Genomic DNA, 26060 nt, shown 5'->3' with positions numbered 1-26060 from the left:
ATGTGGTCAGCTGGTGGGCAGCCCTGACAGAGCATGAGCGGCAGCAAACATTTACATGTCAAGCATTTCATCCTCACAGTGACATTATGTGGCGATTACTACCCCCATCTTATAGATGAAAAAATTAGTTAGAGAGGTTATATAATTTGCCAAGGATTTCACCTTGGGTTACAGGAGAAGTTGGCGTGTGAGCCAGGTCTGTCTGAACCCAAAGGCCATTTCTTTCCTCTGTGCTACTGAGTGTTAACTTTCAAATCCATGGGGGTGCGATGCCGTAACATCCCAGGGATGGACAGAGTCAGGCCATACAAACTGCGAGCAGGGAAGCCCAAAAGAAGGATGGAAAGAAAGAAATGTTTGTCAAGTCCCTAGTATATGGCAGGCTCTTGAGAAATGAGAAATGTCACCTCCTTTAATCCTGTCCCCCTATCCTGGGGGTTGAACCCCCATCCCAGGTTCTAAGAGCTACATGCCCGGCCCAAAGTCACCACATCGGGTAAATGGCAGAGCTGGGACTCAACCCCACATATGCTAATCCCTGGTTCTGTGTTTTTCCCACTGCAAAAATCAGAGAGCATGAAGCTTCTGCACTGACCAGGAGCCAGCAGAATCTAGGGCCACATCCACCGGGGAAGGCAGGCAGCTCCCCAGGGCTACAGGCTGCTCTTCCCAAGGGAGGGCCCCTAAGATGACACAAAGGGCTGGGAGCTGAGGTCAGGCCATTCTGGTGCTGGTGAACAGCAGGGTACAGAAAGGACACTGGGTCAGGAGTTAGACCAACTCAGCTGGCATCTTCCCTGTACCACCTACCAGCTGCGTGCCTGGGACAAGCAACCCAACCTCCCTAAACTGCAGTTTCTTCAGCTGAAAAATGGAGAAAATGATAGAACCTCCCTCTTGGGGCTGTTTCAGAAGTAAACTGAATGAACATATGCACTGGCTTTAGCACTGTGCCTACCACACAGCTGGCCCCCAAGGAATCTTAGCTACTATCGTTCCAGACCCGTCTCTACTGTGGGCTCGTGGGGAGGTCACACACATTCTCTGGCCTCAGTTTCCTATCTGTAAAATGGAGTCTCAAGTCTCTTCCATCCTAACATCCAGGACTTGGAGGTAGGTCTTGGGCTTCAAGCCCAGATCCGTCAAGTCCCAAAAGAGACAGCATGTCTGGCCTCCAGCCAGACTAGTGGGGGATGCAGAGCTGCCCACCCTCAAAGCAGTATACAGGGACCCTTACCAGGTGGAAGGCCTCATGGGAGTGCTGGAAGGTCAGGAGCATGTACTTAAGGACAGACAAGGCGGCTCCCCGGACAATGGGGTACAGAAGCTTGGAGAAAACCTGGAAAAGAGTCCTTGGTCAGGAGTCCCCAAGGCCTGGGCTGCCCGAGGCCAAGTGCAGACACAGACCTGAAAGGGAGCTAGAGTTAAAGTAGCAGAGCCACATGGAAGAAACACAGAGATGCTCACAGACCTGGGTGGATGGACAGGTGGTGAAATGGACAGCAAGATAGCTGGTATCTGATGGATGGATGGATGGATGGATGGATGGATGGACGGACGGACAGACGGACGGACCAAAAGTGACAGACACATACACTTGAATGACAAATCAAAGGAATGAATGGGGGAGACCTGAGGCCCAGAGAGGGGCAGTGAATTGTCCCAGGTCACAGCGAGCTTGGGTGGGAGCCCCAGTGCTCTGCCTCCCAGACCTCCAATGCCTTCTGGCAAGAGACTAGCAGAAAAGGCCAGAAGCCAGGGCTAGGATAGGGGCCCACCAACCTTCTCAATTTTGGCGAGTGAAACCTCGATCAAGATGCTGAACTTCTTAACAGCGGCCAGGCCCTTCAGCAGTGCAATGATCCACTTGTCAATGTTCTTCCCCAGGGGCCAGGACACCCAGTCGATCATCCTGGTGAGGGGAGTGACAGTGACACAAGGACCAGGGAGGCCCAAATGCCTGGGAAGGGGCAGCCCAGGGACCAGCCCTAATGTCCTAAAACCCCACACTGACTCACACCTGCATACAGGGCAGCCCTGGGATCCGTGGGATGAACAAGACACTTCTGGAAACTGCAAATGAGCCCAGTACAGGCACCTGGCAGAGACGGGGGCTCCCAGACTGGCAAGAGGGAAGCCAGGCCCTTTCAGCACCCCAGACCTCACCCCTATACACACTGGGCTGCAGTGGCAGAACAGGGCTTTCAGCTGCCTCTGCCTGGACTGTGGGGCCCAATGGCAGGGGGAGCAGTGCCCCCAGGCCAGAAGCCCTGGCTCCAGCAAACCCTTGCTTGTGACCTGGAGCAAGTCACTTACTCTCTCTAGCCTCAGTTTCTTCCTCTGTAAAATAGGGACAATAATTCACAGGGTTGTTGTATGTATTAAAAGAGATCACAATAGCTAACAGCTAATAGCTAACATTTATGTCTTATTCACTCTGCACCAAGCACTGCTCTACCTGCCTTACATGTTAACCCATCTGACCCCCACGAGATAACGCCTGTGCACACTGAGCAGGAAGCTGCCACACAGGAGGTGCTCAGGAAAAAGTCACTATTATTGTTATTTTTATACACAGACTGTGCTATAAAAAGAACAATAAAAGATCAAAGTAGTACTAATTATGGTAATAACAGCTACCGTGGCACTGTTCTAGGCACCCACCTTACATGTATTATCTCCTTTTACCTCATTCAGTCCTCACAACAACCCTGTAAGATGGGGTCAATTATACTACATTCTATGGAGGAGGAAGCTGAGACATAGAGGGGTTGAGCAACCTGCCCAGAGTCATACAGGCAAGAAGTAGGAGAGCCAGGCTTTGAACTCAGGCAGCTTACCTCTAGAGCCCAAACTCTTACCCACTACAGACAAGGAATCCAGGAAGACCCAATGGAGACAGTGGATCTGCACACGGGTATGGAAAGAATGGCAGGGGAAGGCATGCCAGGTGGACGGGGTCTGCAGAGCCAGAGGCTTGCAGGCAGGAGGGGAGGCGTCATATTCTGAGATCATTGGCCAGGCAGGTGTGCTTAGATCACAGGTGTGATGATGTTCAAATGAGGTGGGGGATGTGCAAGAGCTAAAAAGCACTCACTCTGTTTGTCACACTTGCCAATCTCAGAAAGCACTTCTTGAAGTACTTTCACCTGCTAACATGACCCCCATGGAAGCCTGACCACTTCTTATACCACCTCTGCTATTACAGAGGGGAAACCGAAGCTCAGAGAGTTCACTGACTTGTCACCCAGCCTGAGAGCATCACTAGGGCAAAGCTCTCTGTGTACCCCCTATCCAGCCCTGGGCCAGGCACAGGAAAGGCTCAAGGATGGATGGATGAACAAGTGTGAGGGCTGGGCCCTCTGACAATAAATCTAGCCCAACAATCCCACCCAGTGGAAGGGGCTTCTGGGAGGGACAAAGACCCGACCACCACTAGGCCCTCAGCCCACCTGCTAATGGCAGTCAGCATCTGGGAGTCAGTCACACTGTCATCATTGCTGAGGTTCCGGACGACACCATCCATGAGCTCCAATGGGAGGTGCTGGACCACACTGGCCAGGGCACTCGACGGCGGCTCCTCCTCTGGAACAGGGAGCTGGGCTGAGCTTAGCAGGGAAGTGGGCCCCACACCTCTCCCATCACCCCATGCCCTTCACACTGCCAAGGAACTAGGCTGTGCCTCTGCAAAGAGCACATTGGAGCCACCTCCTCACCTCTTACAGCATCCCAGCCTCTGATCTCATTTAGCTCATTCACTCAACAAACTTTCACTGGCACTGCTTTGGGCCCCTATTCTGAGCAAAGAAAAAAACAAAAAACAAAAACTGACCCCCAACTGTGCATGTACGGGCAAGGCCTTTAAAAGGAGTAGGGTAACAATGGATCTGGCAAAAACAGGTATGAAGGCTATGTGAACTGGGGGCAGGAAGGATAGTCCAAGTAAAACCCAATAAACAAAGGCTCAGAGGTGAGAAAAAAACATTTAGTTATGAAAATTTGTTGTTCAATTGTATAAAGACCGAGGTCCTTATACTTCTTCCTCCTGCCAGGTGCATCCCTTTGCTTTCCCCTGAACAGCCCTATAATCAGAGAAGGCACCGATTTTATTTGTCATTTAAACTACAGCGCAATTTCCACAGTTGCCAACGGAGGGCCAAGACTGCCACTTCAGATCTGACACGTACAGGCTCCACCGCGCCTCCAGACCTCCCCTCCATCCGCCCAGAGCACCCTGCCACGCTGCCTGGTGCTGCCCAGCTCTCAAGGCCTGGTTCAAAAGTCACCGCCTCTACGAAGCCTACCTGACCCAAAAGACATGCTGACCCCCCCTCTTCCTCTTCCTCTTCCTGTTGTCTCACTCGGCCCCTCGTCCTCCTCCTGGCCAGACTGAACTGGGCCCGGTCCTCCCTGCACGCCCAGCATTCACTACAGGATAGGACACCTCACCACCACCACCACCACCACCACGCCAGCCCCAACCCCGCAGGAGCTCAGGAGAGGCCTGCTAACCAGACAAAGGGTCAAGGCACTCCCGGACCTGTGCACGCCCAGCATTCACTACAGGATAGGACACCCCACCACCCCCACCCCCACGCCAACCCCGCAGGAGCTCAGGAGAGGCCTGCTAACCAGACAAAGGAACAATGCACTCCCGGACCTGTGCTGTAGCACGCACGCGCTAAACCACCACGCGGGCACGCCACCCATAAGACTCCGCACGCACAGTCCCCGCCCCGGCCCTAAAGCACACGCACCTGTGCAGGAGATAACGGCGAACAGCTCCTTGAGGCAGGGCAGGATGGCGGCGGGCTGAGCACGCCACAGTTGCGCCAGAAGCCCGCTCACCTGCTGGGCCTGCTCCAGGAACTCCACGGCACCCTCCTCGCCCTCTGCGGGGCAACGGAAGCGACCGAGGCAGCGCACCAGCTGCTGGCAGAAGAGCAGGCGGTGCGGGCCGTCGGGGACGCAGCGAGGATGCCGCGCCAGCAGCCGTGCCACCTGCGCGCAGGCCGCCGGCCCCGGGCGCTCGCACACGGTGCGCAGCACCTCGCGCCGCATCAGCGCAAACACCTCCTCCGCCGCGGGCCCCTCGGGCAGCAGTTGCAGGCCGAGCTGTACGCAGGCTAGCGCGCGGGCGCCCGGCGGCCCGGCGCCCCCCTGCAGCAGGCGCAGCACGCGTCGTGCGCTGAAGAACTCGGCGAAGACTTCGGGGTGGTGGCGGCCGGCCACATGCAGCAGCTGGCAGCCCACACGGCGCGGCAGCTCGTCCGCACCGCCCACGTAGAGACGCGTGCCCAGTGCTAGCAGGGCCAGGCACTGCTCCCTCTCCAGCGGCTGCCGCGCAGCCTCAAGCACGCGGCGCACCAGCCCTTGCTTCACGCTCGCCGGGTATGATGACGTCACTACCGCCTCCAGGATCTTGTCCATAGTAGCTGCGCTGTGGGGGGTGGGGAGCAGGGTCACACTCTGCCGGACAGGTCCGATCCCCCACGTGATCCCCTGTGTGCTGAGACTTGGGGGGCGAGAAACTCAACCTTTCTGTGCCTCAGTTCCCCATCTGTGAAACGGGGAAAGGATACTTACCTCACTGGGTTGTATCATGATGAAGTAAAGCACAATGCCTGGTATATAATAAGCCCCAGTGGGTTGTAGTTATTGCTGATGAGCGCCCTTCAGCTCACAAAGGCAACATCTGAGCCTTCCCCTCTCCGCTACCCCTTTACCCCTCTCTCCCCAGGCCTCCTGGTGACCCTATCCATTCTTGGCAAGGCAAGTAAAAAAGCTGGGTTTAGAAACGGCTGCCGAGTCTCGGTCAAGTCATGTCCCATGGGGAAATGAGCTGGCCACACACACAAATCACACCTCAGGGAAGGAGGGCCTACAGGGCTTTCTGAGATCCCTTGCACACTTCATTTTGCCCCAATCAACTTCCTGCTCTTTCTCAAGTGACCTACCCCTTTCTAAGATTCCACCTCTTTGTGTATGTACACTGTGCCTTTTGCCTGAAGCATCCTGTCTCCCAAGACTTCCACCACCACCACACACTCATACAATCAGGCAAAATCTTATTTTCCTTTGAAGCCCACCTAAAAACCCTTGTCCTTAATGAGAACCTTAATGAATTCATCCCTTATCTTGATTCCTACAGCCACCTGTGGCCCCTTCTTCCATTGCCGCTGGGATCACATGGCCAGGTTTTATGGGTCCAAATCTTTAAGGCAGAGCATCTCATCTCTGTGCTCAGCCCTGCACATGCAGGCCCTGTCTGCCTCCCTAGCCTCAGCCCACACCAGCCCCTCACTCTTGACTCACACTATGTTCTCCCTGCTACTGGGCTTCTGTACTTGTTCTTCCCTCCCTTCCTTGCTTGGCTCACCCCACAGATCTCTGCCAACTTCTTCCTCAAGGAAGGTTTGCCATACCTCTCTGTCTGGATCAAATGCCTCTGTTAACAATCTCAGGACATCCTGTCCTCCTTTATAGCACTTACCATGATTACTTGATTGGGGTCATCCTCCTCCACTATACTATATTAGTTCCTTAGGGCAGGAACCATGTCGGGTTTCATTTACCACTTTATCCCCTGCACCTTATACAGTACCTGGCACATAGTAGGCATTTGTTGAATGAGCAAATGCAGAGTACAGTGTGAGTTACTGCTACCTTATTCCTCTGAGCCATAATAGTCTTCCCTCTGCCCTTCCACTCCATTTGGGCTGTTTCCTGGAAGGTTTTACCCCAAACTGACCCTCTTTGACACCTGATTCTCATCCTGGTTCCCATAGGTTCAAACTGCTCTCTTAATATCCAACTCTCAGCTCCTAAAAGGCCAGACCATTTCTTTGTTTATTTGAATAATCCCACTCTAGGCAAGACTTGATATAAGGCTCAGCATACATTAGGTGTTTAATTAAACTTATTGGCTCAGTAAAAACTACTCTATTCTTGAGACCTAGGGTAGGTGTGAAGACAAGCCAGAAATTTCCCAGGTGATGGGCCAGAAACTTTTATTCAAAACCACAGATACTGTGGGACCCCAACTATGCACCAGGCTCTGTGAAGCCCTTCCCTTCTCTGTCCTGGAGACCAAACCTCCATTACTGCATGTGTTACAATGCAATGGGCTCATTTGCTTATCTCTCTCTCACCAGATTGTTAGCTCCTTGGGGCAGGGATCAGGCTTATTTCTCTGTGGCTGGTATCTCCCATGCCAGTCACTTGAGCCTCTTTTCTGTAAAATGGGGATAAATGATATCAGGTTGAACCACTTAAAAGTGAGGGATCAGACACTGCCAATTCCCATCATTCTACCCGTTACCGCCCACATCAGGTGGTTTTGCCTGGCAGCTGGGAGCTCGGTCAGTAGAGTCATTTTATGAGGGCTCTGATCTCCGAGGCCAGCCCTGCAGCCTCTGTGCAGCCTGTGGCCTGACCACTCCAGCAAGCCCTGCCTACCTGCCCTTACTCCCACGCGGGCAGTCTGAGGCCAGCTGTCACCATGGTCACCAACAAACCCACTCACTAATATCTTGGATGCATTCATGCAAAGGGGTTTTTAGAGGGCTGGACCTCACCTGACCCATTCCAGGCCACGAAAGGGAGGCAGAACAATGCCTGCTTTTCCTATGGCACAGATGGAGAAGCCAAGTATCAACAAAGGAGAAAGACACAGCCTTGGCAGGGTGGGATTAGAACCTGAACTTAGCCTCTCTTAGGGAGGCAGAAGCAGACTGCCAGCAGTCCTCGGGGGAGGGTGGATTATCCTTCCTTCTAGACTCTGGACGAGGATATGGCCTATCGACACTGGCTCTGACCCAAGAGACAGCTGCCCCACAGCAAATGCATCAGCAAACAGCAGCCACGTCCTCCCTCAGAAGAGCCTGCATTAAACGCTTGAGACCCAGGTTCTCTGCTTCAGAATCACCAGGTGACCTTGGATGAGTTCCTGCCTCAACCTTCTCACTGGAAAATAGGGACCATTTGGGCTTACCACTGATGAGGTTGCGATAAGGTATAAAAAAGATGAGGGCTGGCCATGAGTCTATTCTTGGGACATCTGGCACTGAGAGAGAAAGACAGTGTCACAGAAGGAGCTGAGGAGACACTCCTGATTTAGCTTATTCTACTAGGAATTGTATCCATTAGCCCTCACTGCCAACTCAGCATTTCCACTGAGTCTCCTCTGAGCTCCAGCCTCACTCAAAATCACCTCCTCTTGACCTCTTGCCTGAACTAGTGCAGTACCTCCTAACCAATCTCCTCTTTCCCTCCCTCAATCCATCCTCCATTGAGGCAGGTGTCCTGCAGGAGTAGAGTCCAGATTTCAAATCTAGTCCAGCCACTACCCCCTACTGTGGCCACAGCCATCAAGGTTGGTGCTTTTCCACCCCAAACCCCAAAATGGGAGATGAATACCTGCCCACCCCTTAGCCTTTCCCAGCCAGTGCTGCAGCTCCTCCCCACATCCTTGGCTTGTATCTCTCACTGCTGACAGGACTGCCTGGGAGTCCCAGCAACACCCAGCCTGCTCCAGGGCACACAGTAAGCACACAGGAAAGTCATGATCCCTCCCCTAGAAGGCCCAGATCCCTTTATCTGTCCCTCTTGAATGATCCTCCACATTCCCAATGTGTATTGGTAGAGCCTGGCTCATCTCCATCACCCCCAAAGCACCCAGTGTGTGTGTGTGTGTGCATATGTGCGCGCAACTCCGATGCCCTGCCTCACCCCCTCCCTGGTCTCTCCCACCCACCCTGCAAATATTGTTAGATTAACCTCCTTAGACAATAAACTCCATCCTGCCCTGCCCCTGCTCAGATCCCTCAAGGGTCCCCGGCCCGTTCAGGATAAGGTCCAAACTCCTGAGCCTGACATTCAAGTCCTTTCTATGACACTGAGCTGATATGAGGTGGGGTTGGAGATAAACTTGACAAACTCTGTTCCGTGGTAAATCTACAGGAATTTGGGTAGTGGGCTTTTTCCTGCTCGACACTTTGGTGATGTCCACTCTGCTGGGAAAGGGCTTCTCCCTCTCCTCTCCTGGCAAATTCTGACTCATCCTTCAATGCCCAGGTCACATGCCCCCTCCTCTGGGAAGCCTTTCCAAATCACCCTGTGACTCAAAGTCTCTGGGCTCTGGCTTCCCAAGGCCCTCTTCACTTCTCTCATCCCTCAGCGGTGTAACTGGATTTTGTCTATCTCCCCCACCAGGCCAGCATCTCCTTTGGCTGGAAGTAGGTCTAATTCCCCTGTCTATGCCCAGCACAGGACCAAGCACAGAGGTGAAGGAGTGCCAAGTGACCAAGAGACATGTGACAGCAAGATGAGATAAAACCAAGGATATGATGAAAAAAGCACCTTCCAGCAACTGGCCTAACCCTTGGTCCTGTCACTGCCGTCATCTGCCCAGATCTGGTCTTGCATATCCATAACCCTGAGAATCTTAAACATCAGGCAAGAAAATCTTTACAGAAGTCACTGGATAGGCTTGAGTGAGGCTTTAGCCATTCTAGAAATGACTCAAACAACCAAAAAGAAAACAAAAAACAAACAAAAAAACCTGTTCCTGGTTAACCCTCAGGTCAAAAGTTCACAGAATCTCATGCGACAGGGTAGGGGACTTCAAGAAGGCTACTCTCAATTTCTCCATACCCCAGAGCACAGCAGACCCTCCAAGCCCCAGCATAGCATCTAAGAGTTGAAGAGTGCATTTCCTCTCCTCCCTAACCCTCATACCCAGTCTCCCTCCTTTGACTCCCCTGGGTGCTAGAGCTGCCCTGTGTGCGTGTGCGTGTGCGTGTGTGTGTGGTGTGGTGTGTGTGTGGTGTGTGTGTGTGTTGGTGGGGAACCAGGATGTCCCCTCCTGACACCTATAAGTGCCTCCATGCCTGGTCCCCCAGGTCTCTGGGCAGCAGTATCTCTCTCTATTTTTTAACTGAACTTCTACTCAAGGCAGCCCTGGGAAGGATCCCCCCTCATCATGCTACTGGGAGGCCCCCAACTGTCTCCTGGAAAGAAAGAATAAAAAGGTTGGGGGGGTGGCTGGCAAGGGTGTGAATTACTAGCAACGAGCAAGTACTCTTTACTGAAAGGGAATTAAGGGGGAGAAGGGAAGAAGGTTCTCAAGAACCCATCCCCACTGGGGGGACCACCCCTCACATACCTCTGATGGCCGCCTCCCTGCCCCAACCCTAGGCTTTCTGAAAGGGCGGGCACCAGGCTGACACATGGGGTCTCCTGTTCGCAAGGGTTCTTGTAGGGGGAGTACACTCAGGCAGAGGATGCTGAGAATAACAGAAGCCCATTTCAAGCGTGGCCTCTTGGCCCCCCAGTCTGTATCCCAGCTCGGCCCCACCCCTCTCTCCAGTTACACCAGCTCACTCGCTCCCCGCCCAGGCTGGGGCTGCGGATCCCACGGAAGGCTGGCGAGCTTCATGATACTGGGCGCGGGTGCCCTTAGCCCTGAGGGGGACAGAGGCTGGGGCCGGATCACCTATATACACAATTGATGAAGAAGGAGGCTGCGGCCCAGAGAGGGGCAGCTACTCGCCCAAGGTCACACAGCCAGGCCCAGGATATACGGAGACCTCTCGCCTCCCAACGCTGTACTCTCAGAACCCTACGCGCGTGTTTCAGGCTCTCGAACCATGAAGGTGCAGACACTCCCTCCCCCAACCTGCAAACACGCCCCAGCCCCCTTACCTCGGGGACCACAGTAGCCCCTGCCTCAGAGCCGGCTCCTGGACGGAGGGCTCAGGCTGGGCAGGACCAGTCTAGGCCAGGATAGGTCAGGGCTGGCCCTTTGCTTCCCCCGAAGTGGGGACGCCCTCCGCCAGGTCCCAGACAGCAGGGATGCTGCTTCCACTGCAAAGTCCAACCTCTCCACCCCGCTCTGCACAAGCATATAGCCAGACAGTCAGACTCAGCGGCGCGGCCGCGGAGCTGCGGGGCGAAGTGGGGGGAGGGGCGAGGTGCGGGAAACGGGGCGGAGCCGGAGCGGGGTCTACCCCGCGAACCGCCACTCGGGCCGCGTCCCCTTTAAGTCCAGCGGGTCTGAGTGCTGGCATGGGCGGGGCGGGAGCTGGAAGACTAACTGCAATTCCTCCTGGGAGATGGAGTTCGCACTTGGCACGGCGAGCCGCAAAGAGCCCAAGGAGAACTACAAGTTCCTGAACGCAGCGCGCGGGTCCTGCCACGCCACGCCCCTGGGCTGGGCTGTGACCCTCCGCCCCCTTGCAAAGCTGCGCCGGCTGCCTGCGGAGGGGAGGTTGCAGAGCGAGGGCAGGAGGTGGGTGCGGCGTGGCCGGGGTCGCGGGGCCCAGGGTCAGACGGTGAGGGGACGCAGGCCCATCTGGGCACCTGTCCTACCATGAGAGGTCATCTAGCCCACCCTAGCCTCGCTGTTCTCATCTGTGCAATGGGGATAGCAACGCCTGTGGCTGCGGGGAAGGGGACCTTAGGGGGAAGAGAGGGCGGAGCTGGTGGAAGGAGCCTGGATGGATGATGATGGTAGGAAAAGCCCGGATAATGAGAGCTGAAACTGTGGGAGGAGTCTGGTGGGTGGGGCTAGGAGGGGCGGAGTCTCTAGGTAAGAAGGGGAACACGCGTGAGATCTGAGAAGAGGGCTACGGGGATGGGGAGAGGGTGCTGAGAAAGCCAATGAGATATGCCTGGGTTGGATTGGGTGGAATGGGCCGAAAAGCACTGGGGGGTGGGGGGGAGGAGACGCAAAGATGAAAAAGACCCCTCCTACCCCTGGAAAGCCCAATGTCAACAGCGTTGATACGGTTTGGGCAAGAGGGTGCCCGAATGGACAAATGCCTGTGGATGCACAGAACACCTTCCTTTCCTTGTGACCAGAAATAAAGAGTCCATCCCTTGAACTCAGTGCGTCACACATATGATCTCATTTAACTCACACCCTGTAAAGGCGTCACCATATCTGTTTACAGATGAGGAACTTGAGGCTCAAGAGAGGTGAAGTGTCTTGCCCCAAATCACCCAGGACTCCTTACTACAAAGACCCTTACTTTTTTTCCTTGCACTTCAGGGAGGTATTGGTTTAATCTGTAGTGAATGGCAGGGAACAGACAAGAGTGTCCACGTACTGCCCTTCACAGGCTGTGCGACAGGACCAGCTTCCTTAACCCTTCTGAATGCCAACCTATAAGACAACCCTCCTATTGTTATTGTGAGGATGAAATGAGGAGATGGATATGAAAGCCATTTGTTCATATATTACCATTGTTGTGAGGTGCAGGAAGACCATAAGGAAGAGAATGATTGACATGGGGTGCTTGTGCCTGAGGAAAACTAAAAGATGAAGCCTGAAAGTGAGCTAAGAGGATGAAGGAAAATTCTGGAAGAGGGTAGGGGATGGTGATAGTTGTCAGGAATGTGCGCCAGATGAGAGAATACTTTGCCCTGCAACCCAGGTCAGGTGGCTTCCCTCCTCCAGCCCACTTTTCCCTGCTGGGCAACTCCTTCAGGGGTCTATGTGTGCCACCTGTGTCTGAGAAGCACCTTTTTTCTCTCTGATGTGGGGGTAATGGAGCAACCTGTGAGCTTCTCATATGAACTGGGCAAAACAGGGCTAAAGATACAGCTGTTGGGTGAGGTAAGCAGAGGTAAGCAGAGTCTTCATCCTAGTGGGCTAAGATGGGGAAGGCTGCTCCAGTTTATTGGGAGACACATTACTCACTCTTAGCATTGTCATCCTTGAAATTTACCCAGCTATGTTCTTTCCCTCCCCTGTGCAGTGAGAGTTCTTGTATTTACCTCCAGGTAGTTACCTGGACCTTGCCCCGTGTTTCAGATTCCACACTGAAAATTCAAGAGACTGTGTCAAAATAAAAAGGTTTTAAAATTCAGGAGAGGGTGATAAACCTCCCTATTAGTGACGACAGTCCGGGACTAGGAAAATGGATCTGACTAAACAGAAAGAAACTTCTTCCCCATTCCTTATTCTGCCTGCTTCTGAAGGTAGAGAGAGGGGAGATCCCAGCCCTAACAGTGTGGCCAGGCACCCATCTACTTAAGGAAAGTGGGCCTTGGAAAGGGGTGAGAATAAAATGCTCTGGAAATGCAGAGGAGGAAGGAGGGAATTGCAGCTGAGGGGCCTGGCAGGTGAATGGGATTTTCCTTCACAGTGCAAGCAGAGGGATAGCAGATACCAAGCTGCAGAGGTAGAAGGCTTGGCATAGCTGGTCTGTAAAATAGGGATAATAATAAGCATCTAGTTCATCCATGAGATTGACATGCATTAAGTACCCAGCACAGTAGTAACCACTTAATACATGTCAGCCATTATTATTCCTGCGATTGTTATGATCACCAGCATCTGCCCAAGAACTGGCCTTAGGGCCACACAGCTAGTTAAGAGGCAGAACCTGATTCAAATGCAGGCCCAGGTGATGCCAAAGCCCATGCACTTTCCTCTCTCCACAAAGCCCCTCCAGTTCTTTCTGTCTGAGGCCCAGAAGTAACCCCTCTTTGTGAATATACTTAGTCATGCTTAGTAAGCCATGACAGGAGTTTCTTTGCTGCTACAGTAGCAGAGACTAAGTTCAGGAGAAAGCAGAGGAAATAAGGCCTGAACAGCTGTTTTCTCCCTGTCTGGATCTCGGTATGGAGACAGGTAGTCCTAGTGTTGTGGTTTCTGTGGCTGGTGGGGCTATGTAGAGAGACCACTCGGGTATAAATTCTAACCCCTCCATCAACTGTGGGCTGTTTTAGCTTAGCCCTGGTTGGCTTCCTCATCCTCCAGAGCACTGAGAGACCAGGAGAGGAAGATTATAAAATGTTAATGCTTTTTAGTAGTAATAATAACAAATCTAATATTTATGGAATCTGGTTATTTATTGGGGTCAGGCACTCTGACTGGAACTTTACATTCGTAGTGCCACGAGAGAACTGTAATTTCTTCCCCTTTCCTTTAAAATAAAAATATTTTTAGAATCACCTAGATGCACCAATTCATGTTACCAATTTTGCTTCTATACACTCACACTTTTTGCTAAGCTTTTGAAAAGTTAGACATCTTGACACTTGGCCCCTAAATTCTTCAACATATTTCCCCTAATTATAACAGTCTGCAACATAACCATAAGACCATTATTTTACCTAAGAAAAGTAGCAAGAACTCAGTATTATCTAATAAATAATTGAGATTCAAATTCATCCAACTGCCAAAAAAAATAGTTTTAATCAGATGCAGTCAAGATTCATGCATTGCATTTAATTATATCTCTTTAACAACTCATTTCATCTAGATAGAGCCTCTCCATTTGTTTAAACTTTATTTTATCAATAATTAGGTTCAGCTTAGTTGGGTTTTTTTTTTCCCCCTGGCAATGCTGTGTACTTCTTATTGTACCACATTAGGAGGCATATGATATCAGGGTCCTACTATACATGAATGCTAAGTTTGATTATTGGTTAACATCATGACAGCCTGATCTCTCCATTATAAGGGTAAGTTTTTACCTCTTGCAACTAATAAGGCTTTGAAACTGTTGGAATTATGTATCCCAGATAACCTTTTGCTCCACACTTGTTGTTGATCCTTGCCTGAATTGCAACATTGAGGATTAAGAAACCATAATTTTCTAATTATGTCATTGTTTCTATATTTATTAGCTGATATTGCTACAGAGTAACTTGTTCCTGTGTGTGTGTGTGTGTGTGTGTCTGTCTGTCTGTCTGTCTATCTGTCTTTCTCACTCCCTCTCCTGTCCCTCTTTTTTCTTTTTGGAGTAACATAGACTCATCATTATTTTTTTTAATTCAATACATTATACCCTATTATCATTCATCTTTTTGGTACTCAAATTATCCCAAATTTGGCCAATGAGGGTCCCTTCAGGTCAGCTCCTGTGCTCCTTTTTTTTTTTTTGATATATATAATTGACATATAACACTTACTAGTTTTAGCTGTAAACATGATTTGATATCTGTATATATTGCAAAATGATCACCACACATAATTAACAAAAGAATTTTTTTCTTATGATGAGAACTTTTACAGTCTCCTGACATGACCTCATTAATCTCTGATATCTTCTTTGCTGGCTCGAAAGAGATGTTCCAGGCTAACCTTGAACTTTTCCTGTCAAAGTCCTGCAATCATCAGTATCCCCAGGAAGCCCTGGTTTCTTTTTGTAGGAGATAACGTTTAAAAACCAATATCTAGGGTCAAGTGTGCTCCTTGCTACCAGGGTATCATTTCTAGGCTCTTTGAACAGAGCTAAGAAATGATGGATGGATAGATAGATAATTGTCAATGCTTAATAGATTAACTTATTACAACAACTGGTCCTCATTGTGTAAAAGAGTAGATTGCACATAAAATAGCTTTATTATGGAAGCTCAGTGGGTAGTAATGTAGGAAATTACACAGAAAGAGCCCTTGACTGTTCCAAGGCTCCACAAGTGTACAGACTGTGGGCTAGGACCTCCGTGTCTGGGTTCAGTCTCTTGCTCAAGACCCGTAAGACCCCAGGCTGCCTCCAAAGGACTGGTCTTCTGAGCAGTGTCCAAACCTGGAACCTCCCAGAGGCCATGACTCAGAGGTCAAGAATGGACACAAAGCCCTGGGCCAGAGATTCATCCTCTCTGAGTCTGTGAAATAAGGATAATGTGATCTGTCCTGCCTGTGTCCTAGAGTTGTTGTAAGGATCAATATGTATTTATTTTTAAAAACTGCTAACCAGTCTTTTCAATGCATGTATTATAAAATTCCTTCCCTTTTTCATTGTTTTAATATCATAGTTTGAAATGTCATTGCCTTATAATCTGATTTAATATATTACACTAAGACTTCTTACTCTTTTTCAAATATTCTTTCAGGTTATTACTCACCAATTTTTCCAAAATAAGATTTTAATCTTTTTTTTTAATCTTTTGAAAAAATATTTTTGGGAGTTGGACTAGGGTAGCATAGCAACTATAATTAATTTTAGAAGAACAACTTTAAGATCTTCCCTCTCAGAATCATCACAGGTCTCTATTTAAATCTTATTTATGCTTCTTAATAAAATGTCATAGATTTGTTTCTGCAAGGGTACAGGCTTTGAAGAGAGACCTCATTGGAATTCTAGTTCTGCTACCTCTAGCTGTGTGATCTTAAGCAGCTGTCTTCACTATTCTGTGCTTCAGTTTTAAAACCCACCAAAATTGGGGCGATAATCGTACCTACCTCACCACCTCTGGGTGGTATCGTAATGAAATAATCTACAGGAAGGCACCTAACATAGCTTGGGCATGTCCTCAGTGCTCAGGAAATCTTGATTCTCTGCCCACTGGTCTCATGTAGGTCAGAATCAAGTTAAGGTGACAAGTGTGAGAGCACCTGGTAAGAGCTGGAAGGGGACAAGTGACAGACCTCTCCAAGGGAACTGGCTGCTGAATGCCCAAGGAGATCATTCAGAGCATTGCAGTCAGACAGGCCTGGGCCTGAATCCTGGCTCCATCATTGCTTTGGGCAGGTTACCTACCTCTTAGAGCCTCAGGTTCTCATTTGTTAACTGGAGGTAATACTTTCCTCAAAGAGGTGTTCTGGGCTAAACAAGCACCTAGCACAGCTGTGGTACCCAGTAAGTGCCCAGTAAGCACCCAGTAAGCACCCACTGAGCAGTAGCTTTGTCTCTCGTAAGGCCTGCAGGGACCATAGGCACATAGTTTTAAAGCAGGACTCTAGAGCGATGTCTGGCTGCCATTCCTTATGGGATATCTCCCCTCAAAGAATTCTGTTTCCTGTGTGTGTCACAATAAGAGGTTGTAACTGGGTGACTTTCAGACCCCAGACTGGAATTGTCCTTCGTGTGGTACCAGGCTGAGCCTTAAGATCCATGTAACCCCCCACTGCCCCTATTTGAGCTACAGACCCATTTCAGGGAGGAGAGAATTCCAGCCACAGCCCCCAAGTTCCCCAGTCTCCTGGCCTTCCCTGCCCAGTCAGATGGTTCGAGGATCCACGTGGCGTAATTTCCTCGTTTTCTCAGAGAGGGAGATGGGGCTGATCTTTTTCTTGGTTCTTTTCAAATTAGGAGGCAGACTTGGAAAGTCTCCTGCTTAAGAAAAATTATTCAGACACAGTGGTGGGGTTCCTTTTATCTCCTTCGTGGTTCAGTTCGTATTCCCATTCATCTTTTCTAATCTGGCTTTTAAGAGCCTGGCTTTTTGTGTTTTGCTGCTTTGTCATTAGACATCATGAGTTGCTGCTGAAGCGGAAGGGCTTAGACCTCTCAGTGGACTTGCCCTGTATCAGCTATGGAGGGGCTCTGTGCCATCCTGGGATCCTGTCCCCATGTCCCCAGGCCAGCCATGGACTAGCTACTGAAGGACCGACCCCAGTCTGATCTGAACAGAGCGTAAGGGAACGTCCGTCAGTGCATCTCCCACTCACGTTGGGACCCCAAGGTGGGAAGGGGAAACCATCAGAGGTGTTGGACTCACACAGACCTGGATTCAGATTGCAGCTCCTCCAGTGGCTAGCTGTGTAACTTTGAGCAGTCTCTTAACCTTTCTGAACCTCAGTTTTCTCATCTGTAAAATAGAAATAATAGCATCTATCTCACCAAGTGCTTGTAAAGACATCAAATGAGGTAATGCATATAAAGAGCATTCAGCACAATAGTATCATTCTCTGTACTGTTCTATATATTTTTATTAAAAATAAAAGTGCTACCATGTGTTGGGTGAAGCTCCCAGCATTGGAAAAGCAGGAGGTGTGTGCTTAGCAGGTGGTAGCTGCTGCTTGCCAAGCAAGCTGCAGAGCAGTGTTTTAAAAGGCTGCTTCAGGGATTCTCAAACTTGTTGAAGCTATTAAACAGCTTTTTGTTGCTATTATAACTCTCAGCAGCCTGTGAGGTGGAAGAGAATGAGCTCTCCACTCACTGGCTGTGTGTCCTGGGCAAGTCCTAGTCTTTCTGAGTCTCTGTTTCCTGTCTGCCAAACAGAAGGATGCCTCCTTTGTAGGACTGTTATATGAATTAAAAGGGTTGATGGGTATAAAGGCCTTGGATGTAGTAGAATTCTCAGTGCATGTCCATTACTTCCTCTCTCCCACCAGCACCTACTGTGTACTGGGCAGTGAATATGCAGGGACAGGAGATGTGTCACTGCTCTCAAAGAGATCACAAACTATGCAGCGGTTTCTACAATTTTTATCACAACCCACAAGATGAAGGTATACTTTATATCACAGTCTAGTTCCTCCCCTTCTCTCCTCTCCCTCTCTCTCTCTCTCTCTCACACACACACACAACTAAAAGGAATTTTACAATGGATTATAACCCAGTGTGTTGATTCCATGACACAATCACAATCTTGATTTTTTTTCCAGTTAATGAAGGCATAACTTACATACAGTAAAAGTCACCTTTTTTAGGTGTACAGTTATATGAATTTTTATCACCGGTAGATAGTCATTTGACTACCCCCACATCAGGATATAGAATATTTCCATCACTCCAAAGTAGTCTCTCATGCCTCTTTGTAGCCAGTCTTCCCCTCAGTCCAGCCCCCAGCAATCACTGATCTGATTCTGTCTCTCTAGTTTGCCTTCTCCAGAATATTGAGTAAATAGAATCACACACCATGTAACCTTTTGAGGCTGGCTTCTTTCACTTGACATAATGCTTTTGAGATTCTTCTATGTTGTGGTGTATGTCAGTAGCTAGTTCCTTTATATTGCTGAGCCATACTGCATTGTATGGATATACCACAATTTGTTTGTCCATTTACATTTTAGTTTCCAGGATTGGGCAATTATAAATAAAGCTGCTATAATCATTTATACATGGGTTTTTTGCGTAGACATAGGTCTTCATTTCTCTTGGATAAATATCTAGGAGCGGGATCAATGGGTCATGTGATAATTGGACGCCATACTGTTTTCTGTGTACAGTGGTTGCACTATTTTGCATTCTCACCAGCAGTGTATAAGAATTTTCGTTGCTCTGTGTAGTCATCTGCATTTAGTATTGTTGAATTTTTTATCTGAGCCATTGTAATGGGTACATTGTGATTTTCATTTTCATGTCCCTAATGACTAGTGACATCAAACATCTTTTCATGTGATTATTTGTCATCTATGTATCTTCTTTGGTGAAAGTGTTCAGATCTTTTGCCCATTTTTTTAAATATCACAGAGAGCACCCTCGTCTGGGGTCAGGAAACCTGCCGTCTAACCAGCCCCATCCCCGACTGATTGTGCAGCTCTCTGTGCTGTGATCCCTGGAATGACAGAATGACCAGGAGCCACACAGCTGGGGTGCGGGGGACAGGGAGGCAGGTGCTCTGCTGCTTTTGCAAACAGAAAGATAGGAGCTTGGGTACCCATCAAGGGCTCCCAGCTATGCCCTGTGATTCCTGATTGTCTCCCCCACCCCCAGTGCTCTGAGCTCTTCAGAAATAATGCACTTAGGAGGTATGGGGTCTGCAGCCCATAGAGCTGTCAGGAAAGACAGCCGCCTCTCTGACGCCTGAGCCTGCTCTCTCCATGAAGCTGAGCCACTTCACAGAGCCTGGGCCCTTAGATCAAAGAGAAAGAGAGACTAGAAACTGGAATATGCAAATTACTATCTAGAAAGAAAAGGAGATTTTGGAATGAGAAAGCAGGTGGCCCATTCCTGAGTCCAGCTCCTGTCTGGGCTCCCTGGAAGGAAAATTAGCCAGACTCAGGCCTCAGGCCAAGCACCCACTCCAGCTGCAGGTCTCTGCACAGCAGCCACCTCTTCTTAGAGGCCCTCCCCCAACCTGTCTCTGTTGGACAACCCCTCCCCAACCAGTGTCTCGCAGCCCATCTGCTCCAGGCTTCTGCTGACAATTTTGTAACTTCATCATGGGCTTGTTTCTCTTCAGACACTCCAGATGGTTAAAGCCTTTCTGCAATATCAAAGTGCCCCATTAGACAGGGAAAGAATCACAAGAGGGGCCGCCCTGCAGAGAGTTGGGTGGGGTAGGTGAGCATCTCCCGCACCCAGTATGGCCTCCATCCTCCCGAGTAAGGGGGTCTCAGTGCAGTCAGCCTGCTTAGAAGGCAGGCACATGGTGAGAAGTGCCCTGGCCCACTCGCCACCTGTGCTGGGTGACTTTGGGGAAGTTCCCCCTTGGCCTCTGTTTTTCCATGTGGACAGTAAGCATACCAGGATTTATTCCTGACCTATTCCTGCAGCTCTTGGTATATCTTTCTTTTTTTGTTTGTTTTTTTAATTTTTGAGGTAGAGTTGATTTACAGTATTAAGTTTCAGGTGTACATAGTGATTCAAATTTTTATAGATTATACTCCACTTAAAGTTATTATAAAATATTGGCTATACTGCCTGTGCGATAATTGGTACATCTTTTCTTTTCCTTTTTTTTTTTTTTTTTTGGCTTTTTTCTTTTTAATTGAGGTCTAGTCAGTTTACAATGTTGTGTCAATTTCTGGTGTATAGCACAATGCTTCAGTCATACATGGATATATGTGTATTCATTTTCATATCCTTTTTCACCATGAGCTACAAGATATTGAATATAGTTCCCTGTGCTATACAGTATAAACTTGTTTATCTATTTTATATATACCAGTCAGTATCTGCAAATCTCAAAATCCCCGTTTATCCCTTCCCACCCCTTCCCCCTAACAACCACAAGTCTGTATTCTATGTCTGTGAGTCTGTTTCTATTTTATATATAAGTTCATTTGTCTTTTTTTTTTTTTTTTTAGATTCCACATATGAGTGATATCATATGGTATTTTTCTTTCTCTTTCTGGCTTACTTCACTTAGAATGACATTCTCCAGGGCCATCCATGTTGCTGCAAATGGCATTATTATATCATTTTTTATGGCTTAGTAGGTACGTCTTTTCTTGTCACTGTGCCCTTACTGTGTCTTGTCTCAGTCTTCCCTGCCAGCCTGAACTCTCTTCAAGGGCAGCACTGGGACTGATTCCTCCCTGTGACCCCCACAACCAACATCAGGGAACAGCTGCTGAATTCATTCCACAGGTTGGCTCTTAGGAAAGTATCGTGTTGGAAGCAGAATCAGTACATCCCCTGCTTTCTGGAACCTTAATGAGAAGTTAGAATCCAAGACTTTAGGTTGAAGGAGACTCACCAGCTCTAGACACTGCAGGCTGTAAGATCAGTGGAATGGAGGGTGGGTTGTTAAGGAGTGGGTACAGAGCCCTCAGGAAGGGTGCTTGGTGGCAGAGCCCCACGTTTGCACTGACCTCAAAGCAAGTTTCAGAGGAGGCTGGGGTGCCATCATGGTGGGAGATGGCAGACCACAAGGAACCAAGAGCATCTTCCTGGCAAGGCAAGGTATCATGGGAGGATGAGAATCTGGAAAGGAGTGTCACTTGGAGTTCAGAGGGCTGAGTGACCCACTGTGGGCCTGGTAGATAGATGGAAATTGTACTAATCACAGCCATTTGTTGTGAATTCTTTGAGATAGAAAAGTAATTAAATAAGGCAACATTAGTACAGCAGAAGGAGCACTGGGTTTAGTGTCCTAAATCTCAGAACATTTGCTAAGTACCTCGAGTGGACCAGTCTTTGGCTAGTAAGCATGAACATATTCTTCTCTCCCATATAAGAGAGGCTGGGCTTGAATCCTGGCAAGACCCCTCACCTCTCTGAGCATGGAGAATGAATCCTGGCACAGTTTCCCTCATCTGCTCGGTAGGGATGGTTGGTGAAATTGTCTGTGTCAAAGGATAGTGTGACCATTATGTAAGCAAATATACATAAGAGCAGCTAACATAGCATTCAGTCCAGGCACATTTTCTTTCTTTCCTTAGACCAGTGGTTCTCTGTCCTAACTGAACTTTTAGAATCACTGAGGGCACTTTTGAAAAATACCAGTGCTAGGGCCACATTCCAGACCAATTAAAACAATCCCTGGAGGCTGGTGCCCAGGCTTTATTTTTTCTTTTTTTCTTTCTTTTTTAACTCCCTGGTAAACCTAGTATGATTTAGACAGTGTGACAATTATCACCCATTCATTTGTTCATCAAGTATGAATTCATTTCAACCTCAAGGACCTACAGGAAGAAATTGAGAACTGTGACTACCAAGATGTTATGGACTGAATGTATGTGTCTCCCCAAATTCATATGCTGAAATCTTAAGCTCCAATGTGATGGCATAAAGAGGTAGGGCCTTTGGGAGATTAGGTCATGAGGGTAGAGTCCTTCTGGCAGGATTACTGCCCTTCTAAGAGACTCCAGAGAGCTTTCTTGCCCCTTCTGCCATATAAAGACACAGTGAAAAGATGGCCTTCACCAGACATCAGCTCTGCCCACACCTTGATCTTCAACTTCCCAGCCTCCAGAACTGTGAGAAATAAATGCCTGTTACTTAAGCCACCCAGTCTATGGTATCCTGTTATACCAGCCGCAGCAGACTAAGATACCAAACATGGTTGGGTAATGGTCATTTCTTACTTTTCTCTCTCTGTAGGACTACATCCAGCACCCCAGCCTCCTGCCATGTCTGACCCCATCACGCTGAACGTCGGGGGGAAGCTCTATACCACCTCACTGGCGACGCTGACTAGCTTCCCTGACTCCATGCTGGGCGCCATGTTCAGCGGGAAGATGCCCACCAAGAGGGACAGCCAGGGCAACTGCTTCATTGACCGTGATGGCAAAGTGTTCCGCTACATCCTGAACTTCCTGCGGACCTCCCACCTGGACTTGCCCGAGGACTTCCAGGAGATGGGCCTGCTCCGCAGGGAGGCTGACTTCTACCAGGTGCAGCCCCTGATTGAGGCCCTGCAGGAGAAGGAGGTGGAGCTGTCCAAGGCCGAGAAGAATGCCATGCTCAACATCACGCTGAACCAACGTGTGCAGACGGTCCACTTCACTGTGCGTGAAGCACCCCAGATCTACAGCCTCTCCTCTTCCAGCATGGAGGTCTTCAATGCCAACATCTTCAGCACCTCTTGCCTCTTCCTCAAGCTCCTCGGCTCTAAGCTCTTCTATTGCTCCAATGGCAACCTCTCTTCCATCACCAGCCACCTGCAAGACCCCAACCACCTGACTCTGGACTGGGTGGCCAATGTGGAGGGCCTACCAGAGGAGGAGTACACCAAGCAGAACCTCAAGAGGCTCTGGGTGGTGCCAGCCAACAAGCAGATCAACAGCTTCCAGGTCTTTGTGGAGGAGGTGCTGAAAATTGCTCTGAGTGATGGCTTCTGCATCGATTCTTCTCACCCACATGCTGTGGATTTTATGAATAATAAGATTATTCGGTTAATACGGTATAGGTAAAAAGATCCCAGCAGCATTGGAGGGGGGCTTCCCAAAGCCAAGATCTTGGAGAGTGTTTTGCCAGTGGTGTGAGGCAGGGCATTATACTAATCCGTATTAATCTCGTAGCAGGACTTGATTCCCCCCCTGATGCAGTCCACCTGTAGGAATCCATGTGTCCTCTCAACAGAGCCACCTTTTTCCTTGCCACTTTGAGCTGGAGATGGGCAGTTTGCTATGACAAGCAAAGAGTCTGCCGACATCTCCTAAAAGAGGCCACAGGAGGACTTTGTGACTAGACAAAGGAATAGCAGGTTTTTCACGGGCTCCAGCTCTCTCTGTACCATTAGGCAGTGCCTCACTTAGCCATCTGTAAACAGAGCCTCTGGTGGAGGGGATGGGGTGAGAACAAGAGGCTCCCTCTAGTTTCCTGGGATGTGAAGTACCCAGCGATACCCATCCTACCTGCTCCTCCATTCCCACGATGCAGCCAAGACCTTGGACTTGTTTGCCCAGGGTTGACCATTTTTGGTTGGCTTGGAAATGAAGTGGGTAGTGGGGACAGGATTACAGCATGGCCTAGAGGAGTGGGCAGGATTCAGAAGATGGGGATAGCCCCCTCTTCTGGGCCAAATCTAGGCATTTGGGGATTTCTGGCTTCAGAAATGAGCTGCTGTCTTGGCAAAGATTTGAAAGTATCTGAAGCCAGTGCGATGAAGGGCACTTCATAATGTGGCCTATTATCTGACTTTTGTAATCCTTTCCCCAACAATTTGAAACAGACCATTTTAGACAAATATATTATGGACTTTCAGGGTTGGAAAATAATTCAAGTCGCTTAGTCCTCCCCCACCCCCCAGCAACCCCAGCCTACTTGGAGCTGAGGGCCTCTCCCCAGTACCTTCAAGTGATCACCTCTCCCTGCTTGCACACCTTCAGCGACAGGATGTCCACCATCCCCAGGGCCAGGCCCTGCCATGGTTGGCTGTTAGCAAGTCCTTCCTTATATTGAGCCAAAATCTTTCCTTCCACAACCAGTATCTGGTCTTCATAGACCTTCCTTCTCACCCAAATGTGTATTTTCTCTTTTAAATAGTCACTTTGAGAGGCCAGATACCTATTCCAAAAATAGTTACTCAAAAATAGGATTCCCCATGGGATTTGTCTTCAGAACCAAGGTTAGCCCCCTTTCATTCCCTGTCAGTCATCCCCATTTTGTTATGGCTTCACTTCGTTTGTGACCCTCATTTCACCCACCTTCCTCATCACCCATGGCTCTGCATAGCTTTTGACCATCTTCTGTTGAGACTGAAGATTGCCGCCCCAGCAGAAGAAGACCAGGGATTGGTAGTGTGCAGCGGGGAGTCCGGGAGTGGGCTGAACCATAACGCTGCCCTTGGAGTAAGTGTCTAGCCGCTAAGACACTGCTCTGAAGGAGGGGTCCTACCCCTGTGGTACTGTTTGTGGTCAGAACCAAGCCATGGACCTCCTTGGTGTGAGACCCAGGGAAAGACACCCCAAGCCACCACTTCCCAGGGCATGATGAGCAGTACGGGCCTCAAAACTGCACATTATGATTCATCCCTGGAGTGAGGGTGGCCTTAGGAGTCCCAGAATCTTATGCATTGGGCAGGGGCCCCCAGACAAAGCCAGAGAAACCTAGTAACACAGGCGCCCACAGGGGATGGGCTGAGGAAGGGGCTTCCCATAGTTATGCCCTGTGAGTAGGGAGCTTGTTTGCTGGGCTGTGGGCAAGGCCACATCCCTTTTCCCCCTTCAGTGGGACCCAAGAGTCTCTGATAACTGTCCCAGGCCACCAATCCAGTGGTACTTGGGGAAGCCACTCAGGAGAACTCAGTTTATACCAGCCAGCAGAAGCTGTAACCACAACAAAACAGTTAAGAAAGAAATCTCATAAATCACCACTGCCCTTTTTTCCTTTCCATAAAAATTCTCTTTCTCCATCTTTTTGGTGCTTCTTAATTCGAGCAGCTTGACTTTAGAGAAAGTACAGGACCTATGAAGCCACTAACGTGCTGTGTGACTTTATGCAAGTCACTCACCTCACTGAGTCACCTCTGTTTCTTCATCTGTGAAATGGGCATAACAGTAATACATAACCCTACCTACCTCACAGGGCTGTTGTGAGGATCAAATGAAATAATGTATTTAAGAATACAGTATAAATAATAAATGGTTGATATTATTTTGTGCCTGCATATAAGGGAAAAAAACTTGGCCTTGGAGTCAGGCTGACCTGGGTTTGAATTCTGTCCATTGCTTGCTGTGTGACCTTGGACAAGTCCCTGGGCCTCTCTGATTTCTTTCATCATCAGATAACAACCTCACCTTCCAGTGTTATGTAAGTTGATTATGTATATGAAAATTCCTAGCTAGGGCCACATAAGAGCTGAATAAATATTTGCTCTTTCAGGAATAAATGATGGCCTGTTGTGTGGGGTATACCATGAGAATATAACACTTTAACAAGCCTTCTGGGGCACCTGGCATGTGGTCCCTTAGGATGGGAACACCCACAGATAAGTTCAGTTTGGAAAAGCTTAGAGGGCCACACAATTTGCTGGGAGAACTTGGGGAAAGCAAGCTTAGTTCTCGGAAAGGGCTTAATGGATGGTCGAGCTAGGCCTTTAAGGATGGGTTGGATTGTGACAAAATGAGCTAAAGAGGGCATCATGGGTGCAGGAAACCAGGAGCCAGGAAGGGTAGGTGAGCCTCCGTACAGGGCCACAGTACAAGGGGAGCGACAGGCAGTGCACGCAGCGCACTCAGTGCATGCAGAGCACTCAGCACATGTGTC

At 49.3% G+C, this 26060-nt stretch overlaps 2 protein-coding genes across 2 annotated transcripts in view; one reads left to right on the top strand and one right to left on the bottom strand.

Moving 5' to 3' along the window:
* USP35 (ubiquitin specific peptidase 35) overlaps positions 1–11079 on the bottom strand; it is a 44552-nt gene extending 33473 nt beyond the window's left edge. The window contains exons 1-5 of the mRNA XM_074372733.1: positions 10705–11079; positions 4758–5440; positions 3453–3585; positions 1783–1912; positions 1238–1339 (exon numbers count right to left, since the gene is read on the bottom strand). Of these exons, the coding sequence (XP_074228834.1) occupies positions 1238–1339; positions 1783–1912; positions 3453–3585; positions 4758–5430 (1038 nt within the window). The 5' untranslated portion in view covers positions 5431–5440; positions 10705–11079. The remainder of the gene's footprint in view (positions 1–1237; positions 1340–1782; positions 1913–3452; positions 3586–4757; positions 5441–10704) is intronic.
* Positions 11080–11183: 104 nt separating this feature from the next.
* Positions 11184–25448, top strand: KCTD21 (potassium channel tetramerization domain containing 21). The gene is made up of 2 exons (XM_010973450.3): positions 11184–11290; positions 22452–25448. The coding sequence occupies exon 2, from the start codon at positions 22481–22483 to the stop codon at positions 23261–23263; it is 783 nt and encodes a 260-aa protein (XP_010971752.1). The 5' UTR covers positions 11184–11290; positions 22452–22480; the 3' UTR covers positions 23264–25448.
* Positions 25449–26060: the final 612 nt, after the last annotated feature.

The sequence above is a fragment of the Camelus bactrianus genome, chromosome 10 (genome assembly GCF_048773025.1).
Source record: "Camelus bactrianus isolate YW-2024 breed Bactrian camel chromosome 10, ASM4877302v1, whole genome shotgun sequence".
Taxonomy (NCBI): Eukaryota; Metazoa; Chordata; class Mammalia; order Artiodactyla; family Camelidae; genus Camelus; species Camelus bactrianus.
Note: the sequence above shows the minus strand (reverse complement) of the source record. Positions and strands in the feature narration are given on the sequence as shown.